Below are 7,446 nucleotides of genomic sequence, written 5' to 3' on the forward strand. Positions count from 1 at the left end.
TTCCTGCACACAAAAGCGTGCTGGAGACGCTGTGGGAAGAAGGAGGAATAATGGGACAAAGTTACCATTTTTAGGGAGCTCTCTGGAGAGATGAAAAATAAACCCAGGACATAGTTGCAAACCTAGAGGTAGAATCAAGTAGGTATGAAATCATGACTGAATAAATGTATTTATATAAGTGAAAGAAGTTGGCGGACTAGATAGTGTACCCAAAGCTCTGTATGTGTTAAAGGGAAAGGGATGGTGGCTAGTCGTGTTTTGACCTGAAGATGGCTTTGAAATTTGGAAAAGTTTACAAGAAAGTGCTTGGGGCTTCCTGGTGGCGCAGTGGTTGAGAGTCCGCCTGCCAATGCAGGGGACACGGGTTCGTGCCCTGGTCTGGGAGGATCCCACATGCCGTGGAGCGGCTGGGCCCGTGAGCCATGGCCGCTGATCCTGTGCGGGAGGGGCCGCAACGGTGAGAGGCCCGCGTACCGGGGGGGAAAAAAAAAAAAAGAAAGTGCTCAAGTGGAGAGGACAACTGGAAAGAGTGGCCACCACGAAATTTCCAGCAGAACTTGGCAATCTTACCAACTTTGCCCTCTGGGACTGATTTTTTTTAATTGAGATATAATTCACATATAAAATTCATTATAGAGTTTACAGTTCAGTGTTTTTTCATATATTCACAAAGTTGTGCGACTATCACCACTATTTAAATCCAGAACATTTCATCACCCCAAGAGAAATTCCATATACATTAGCAGTTGGACTGAAAAAAAAAATTTTTTTTTAATTTTAAGTATAGTTGATTTACAATGTTGCGTAGGACTGAAAAATTTTAAATGTCAAATTTAGGCCAGGAAAAGATGACAAGAAATGCTGAGACCCCACCCTGGGTAACATTAAGAAAGCTTTAGATAGAGAAGTCTGGGACCCAGTTCAGAAGCTGGTGCCTAAGCCAGCTCACAGCTAGCTGTCTGATTTGGTGACATTCCAATCCATAGCATCTGCTTTTAAAATCTGTCAACACCAACATGCTACCTTAGGGTAGCTCATTTCTTTTCCCATAGAGGGCAACCATGAACGGTGTAGAGGAAGTAGGCAAAAGTCAAATGCTGAGAGAAAAGAAAGAATTTCCTTTCTCAGGACCTACCCATTAAGAGGAAGTCACCAGACCTGTCCGGTAAGAGAAACCAGGTCACTTCCAGAGCTGAGGGTAAGTCACTTGCCCTCTCCCAGAGTCTCTGACTGGTTTGGAACCTTGAAACCCAACACCGTTCTGGGAAAAGAGAGGCGAAAACGAGGGACCCAGAAAGCATCAGAGTGGTCCTGCCAGCTTCCCCTGTAGAATTAGTAGCTCTGATAAGAGCCCTTTGAGTCCCATGGGTGTGACCAAACTTGGACTCTGGGGAACCTGATGAGGCTGGACTGAGTTTCCCCAATACTGTCAGGTGGAGGAGTGACCACTTGATGTCAGGCCAGTATTCTCAGGAGGCCCAGTGATCATGTAGGTCATATTTGGCAGTAAAGCTGTGCCTCAGTACTGGGCCTGATTATTCTGCTTTTGGCACAGAAATGCTGGATAAATCCTAGACTATTGATGCTGGAAGGATTAATAATGCGTAGCATGTATTGAATATGTACTCTGGGCTACTTTACATGCATGTATTTGCTCAAACTTCACAGCAACTTTAAGAGGAAGGTACTATTTTTTAATCCCCAGTTCACAAATGAGGACAGAAGGTAAACATGGTGAAAAGCCTTGGCCAAGGCAGGCTGGGAGTCAAACCCAGGCAGTTTTAACTTCACATTTTTTCGTTATAAAGCCTTTAGTCCAAGCCCCTTATGATACAGAAGGGGAAACTGAGGCCCAGGGAGGTATAACGGCTTTTCCAAGCCAGTCAGGGACACTTCCAAGCCTCCTGGTTACCTGTTCAGTGCTGCCTGGGCTCCGGAGTGTGATGGGGACACCTCGGGGGCCTTTTCCTAGCCGACCCTGCCTGCCCGGCCAGGCCCAGGCACCGCCCGTAGATCAAATGACTCAGAGGGCAGGGACTACTTTTACCGCACGACCCCGCCCTGTCCCGCTGCTCTGAGGATGCCGAGCTCTCGGGTAGGGCGGGTGGCAACTCGTCTGAGCGAAACCGGGAGAGCGCCGCCTCTGGTACCTGGCGGGGGACGGGGGCCCCTCAGTGGCGCAGCCCGTCTCGGCGCCTGCGGGGCCGGATGGGCGGAGGGAAGACGCAATGCGCGCAGTCCGCCGCTCATTCTCCTATTGGTCAGTCGGGCCCCGGGGGCGGGACCCTGAGTATCTCCCTCCCGTGATTGGATGACATCGGCCTCGGGCCCGCCTCCAGCCTCGGGCTGTGAAGGCCTGGCCGCGCGGGGAGGCCGCATATGTAGGCGTGCTGCAGCTGGGTGCCGGGGTTGTGGGGGGGGGGGGGGGGGGGGGGGGGGGGGGGGGGGGGGGGGGGGGGGGGAGGTGTGGAGGCGAAGGGCTCCGCCGACCAAGGCCGGACGCGCTCCTCGCGGCCCTTCCCACTCAACCTGAGTCTCCTCGTCGTCAGCCCGTTTCATTTTTGTCCCCATCTCCGAAAGCTGGAGGGCGGTCTTCTCAGACCTGGGCCAGACCTTTAAAAAGGCGGCGTCATACCCCTGCCCCAGGCAGTACTCCCCTCCGCTCAGATCTAATGACTCTTTCCCGCTTTCAGATCTCAGGTGCCCAGAGCCGCTCACTGCAGCGTACCCCTCCGGCGCTGTCCTCGGACCTCACACCTGAGACTGCACTGGTTTCCTGTCCCCTCAGACTTGAGCTCTTAAGCCTCCCGCCCCGCGGCCCCGGCAGAGAAGCCTCCAAGCCGTCTTTGCACTCACTTGACCCTCTCGGGACGGACCAGTTTCGGGGGACCAGACCAGACCCTGATGGAGAGAGCTGGACCCCCCCAGCCTCTCTCCTGGAGTCACTGGCTCCAGAGTCATGTCTGCGGGTCACTGAGCCAGCCCCATGGGAGGGTCTCTGTAACTCATACACCAAACCCTGTCCCGTCCCTCTGCAATAACTGGAAAAGACAGGAGGAGTGTCACAGGGGAACTTTATTGAGAGGAAACATGGTCACACCCAGCAGACATGCTTTCCCTCGCTTCCTTGGTCTTGCTCGCTGCATGCACACACACATTCTCTCTCTCTCTCATCTCCAGCCTCTGCCACACAATTGAGTTCTCAGCCACAAAGGTGGGATACTCCTCAATTCCTAAGATCCAGAGGCAGCAGGGGCAGGAGGGGGGCGGGGTGGGGAGGAAGTGGCCAGGTTCAGGGGTGGGGTCGGGGGGCGGCGGAGGTGCAGAGAGCAGGGCTGGGTGGAATGACCAGTGGCCAGGAGCACCTGACAGCTGCAGGAAGCATGGAATCCTCTGGCTCCAGGCGGCCTCAGCTCTGCTGGTTCCTCTCTGTGGAGCCTTTCTGAGCTGGGGCAGAGCATCTGGGGAGAAGGGTTGGGCCTCCCACCCCGTACAAGTCCTCTCTGCCAGGAGTGGGGGACGAGCGGGCAGGGCAGGGAGGGCAGCGGGCACGGCTCAGCTCTGGGGCTCCTCGGGAGCCTCGCACCCCTCTTCCCCGGCGTTGTCGGCCGTCCACAGCGTCAGGTTGTCCCGCAGCAGCTGCATGATGAGGGTGCTGTCTTTGTAGGAGTCCTCGCTGAGGGTGTGCAGGTCAGCCATGGCCTCGTCGAAGGTGGTCTTGGCCAGCGAGATGGCCGCCTCGGGGCTGTTGGCGATCTCATAGTGGAAGACGGAAAAGTTCAGGGCCAGGCCCAAGCGGATGGGGTTGGTGGGTGGCATCTCCTTCTTGCTGATGTCCATGGCATCCTGGTAGGCTGACCGGGCTGAGTCAATGATGCGCTTCTTGTCATCACCGGTGGCCACCTCAGCCAGGTACCGGTAGTAGTCGCCCTTCATTTTCAGGTAGAAGACCCGACTTTCGGCGTCACCGGCCTCCTTGATGAGATGGCTGTCCAGCAAGCCCAACACCGTGTTGCATACGCCCTGGAGCTCCGTCTCCACCTTCTCCCGGTACTCTCGCACCTCCGGGCCCTTCTCTTCTGAGCCCTCCTCGTTGCCCTTCTGCTCGATACTGGTCAGGACTCTCCACGCGGCCCGCTGGCCACCCACCACATTCTTGTAGGCCACTGAGAGCAGGTTGCGCTCTTCGCAGGATAGCTCCTCACCCTTTTCCACGGCGCTCTTCATGAAGGCTGCCATGTCCTCATAGCGTTCAGCCTGCTCGGCCAACTTGGACTTCTGGATCAGGCTGGCTCTCTCCATGGCTCTGGGGACAGACAGGCGGCAGGCTAACTGGCTGCCTCGGAACCGATGCCGGGTTCTGTGCCTCTCCTGCTCTCGGCCTGCCTTTTGGCTGGAAGGCCAGGCCCACAGCAGGGTGGGGAGGGGCAGAGGGCGGGACTGGTGCCCCAGACCTGCCTCCTCTCCTCTTCCCCACCACACCCTTTCCGGCTCTTCCTTAAAGGTGAAAGGGCTGGGATGTGGGGTGAGTCATTGGGACAGTCAGCAGGAGAAATCTGGGCGTTGGCCACACCTGCACCGACACCTCTCCAGCCTCCAGGCTGCCCCCTCTTGTTCAGGGTTTCCATTACATTGCCACATGAGGTAGCTGCCCCAGTTTCTCAAATCAGATCCTCCTTCACCGTGTCCTTCCAGGGGCTGAGGATGGCTTCAGCTACCTGACCGCTGTGGGCCTAGGCAGAGCCCATGAAGCCAGGTGCAGGAGGATGGGGTTCCTGATCCTGCCAGGTACATTTCCCCCATTGGTTCAGGTGAGATAACTCATTGTTTAGGTAGGGCTGTAGTTTCCCAAGCACCTTCATACCCGTGATCTATAGTCTCTGCTGTGTCTCTGCAAAATGGGCAGGACTGTGACTACTACTCCCACTGCAGAGATGGGAATACTAAGGCTCAGAGAGGGATGAGATTTGCTCAGGGTCACACAGCTTTGGCTTCTCTCCCATCAAGGCTTCTGACTTGTGAGCTCCAGGCTGTATTTAGAAGTAAGATGCAGGCTTCTTCCAGAGTCTACCTGAAATGGTTCCATCCCCCACTCCTCACTCCCCCTCAGGGTCCTGTCCCCTCTGAGCTCCCAAAATGCACAGGCAGCAGCGTTCAGGGTGCCACTTAATGAGGTGTTTAACGATCGGCTTCTGACGCTCCAGCCCAGCCTTTGTAATCAGTCACCCAGTAGGTTTTTTGGATACCTTCCCCATCACAGCACAATTTTCCCTTTCAAGTTGGTGGCCTGTTGCCACTTGTCTGAGGACTTACCCTCTGGCTCTCCACACCAGGTCACCTCGCCCCTCCAAGCCACCTGCCATCATGCATCAGTGGGGCTCACAGAGGGTGGGGACCCAGCTCACTGACTATCCCACTTTCCTGCCTGACTCAGCCCACCTTCTGTCAGAGGCTGGGAAGCAGGCCACCTGGGTACTCTGCCCAGTTTGCTTCCCCAGGGTGGGATGCTAGTAACCGGGGAGAGAGACAGGACCGAAAAAAAGGAGGTGGCTGTCACACAGGCCATTTTTTTTTTTAAAGGGCTTTAAATGCTTGGCTTTTTATTTATTCTATTTTTTATTTTATTTATTTATTTATTTATTTTTGGCTGTGTTGTGTCTTCATTTCTGTGCGAGGGCTTTCTCTAGTTGTAGCAAGCGGGGGCCACTCTTCATCGTGGTGCATGGGCCTCTCACTATCGCGGCCTCTCTTGTTGTGGAGCACAGGCTCCAGACACGCAGGCTCAGTAGTTGTGGCTCACGGGCCTAGTTGCTCCGCGGCATGTGGGATCTTCCCAGACCAGGGCTCGAATCCGTGTCCCCTGCATTAGCAGGCAGATTCTCAACCACTGCACCACCAGGGAAGCCCACACACAGGCCATTTTGTTTTACGGGGCAGCAGTCCTAGCTGAGTGCTGCCTTCCCCAGCCTGCCTCTCAGAAGTTTCCCTGCCCCTTCCCGTTGACCATGGCCCCACCCCTGACCCCTGGCAGAGGCCTCAGAGATGGAGACTGCTCTGTGGCCAATCTTCGGTCCCTGTTCACTGAGGTGCTATCTTTGTGTCAGCCAAGAATTTCACCTAAAGGTGTTGGCATTGCACCTATGAGGGTGTGTTCCTGCTTATCTGCTCCACCCCTAGCCAAAGCTCAGATGGGACTCAGGGGTGGGGCTCCTCTCTCTGGGATCCAGCCAGTTTAATCCTTGAACCAGGACTATTTCACAGGCCTGTCCGTCCCCAGTTCCTCTTGGTGTCTGAATACCCACCCTCCCCTCCTGGAGGGACTCTGATGCCCAAAGATGAGATCTGCCAAGGAAGCAGAAGGGATTTTAGGCTTGCCATCCCGAAGGCTTTGCTTAAATCAGATCACTGACACGGAAAACGCTAGAAACAAAATACACTGAAGTACCAATTTACAGAGTATATCTTAAGGTAGTAGGAGTCTAAGTGGGGTTTTTTTTCTTTTGATTTTCCTAGTATCTTCAGGTTACCAATCGTGAATGTGTATTATTTTTCTATGACAGACAGAATAGCCTAGTATCTTTGGAATCAGACTGCCTGGGTTCAGTTCTCACAAGCTGCTGTGGCTTTGTCTAAGTGACAACCTCTGTGAGCCTTAGTTCTCCTAAGTATAAAACGGGGCTTGTTGTGAGGAAAGCACTTAGTAGAGTGGATGGTAACTATTAACATTGTGTGAAAAAAAAATCCACATGATAATAATGTTTATTATTATAAACATACACACTCAAAGCACTAATATGGAGCTGGTTTCTATGAAATAAGGAAGGACCTCAAACCAGGCCTCAGCCAAAGGCCAGACCCTGCCCAGCTGCAGAGAAGACGAATGAATGGTCAGATGCACTCGCTCAGCACTGCCTCCTCGCTCTCCAGCCCAGACATTCCTCTGGCCTGCGCAGGCCCTGGGCCCTCAAGGACCTTCCTTCGTATTAGTCATCCAGCTCAGGCTTTCCCAAGTCCTGGGGGAAAGCAGGAGATCCCAGAACACTAGAAACCTGGAGGGCAGGGCCTGATAGGCCTAGGAATTTTGGAGATGCTTCTGTCACAAGGGAGGAAGCATGCTCTTCCTACCACTCAAGCCAGGAGACCTGATGGTTCACACCACAAGCTCTATGCCCTCAGCACAGTGATGAGCAGGCCAGGCTACCTAACACCTCCTGCCCGCTCTGGCCTGTCGGTCCTGACTCAGTTCCTGTCTCAGGCACCTCCCTTTGCCTCCAGGCCTCCCTTTCCCAAGTCCAGGAGCCCAGGCAGGCAGGAGGCAGCAGGCCCTGGCAGGGCACGGAGTTCCACCGTCAGCCACCTGAGTCAGCAGGACAGGAGCGGGGGCTGCAGCCCAAAGGGGCTTTCCTCATCCTGCCTGCTACCTCCCCACCCTCCCATATAGCATCC

General features: G+C 54.6%; 1 protein-coding gene across 1 annotated transcript; it reads right to left on the minus strand.

Moving 5' to 3' along the window:
- Positions 1-3,056: 3,056 nt before the first annotated feature.
- Positions 3,057-4,504, minus strand: SFN (stratifin). Its single transcript, XM_029228481.1, has one exon. It carries the CDS (start codon positions 4,300-4,302, stop codon positions 3,556-3,558), a length of 747 nt encoding a protein of 248 aa, XP_029084314.1. The 5' UTR covers positions 4,303-4,504; the 3' UTR covers positions 3,057-3,555.
- Positions 4,505-7,446: the final 2,942 nt, after the last annotated feature.

Source organism: Monodon monoceros, unplaced genomic scaffold (assembly GCF_005190385.1).
Source record: "Monodon monoceros isolate NGI ecotype Baffin Bay Population unplaced genomic scaffold, NGI_Narwhal_1 Super_Scaffold_18, whole genome shotgun sequence".
NCBI lineage: Eukaryota > Metazoa > Chordata > Mammalia > Artiodactyla > Monodontidae > Monodon > Monodon monoceros.

Bases quoted from the DNA above. Each gene is read 5' to 3' on its own strand.
- SFN (XM_029228481.1), bottom strand. From the start codon at position 4,302: ATGGAGAGAGCCAGCCTGATCCAGAAGTCCAAGTTGGCCGAGCAGGCT.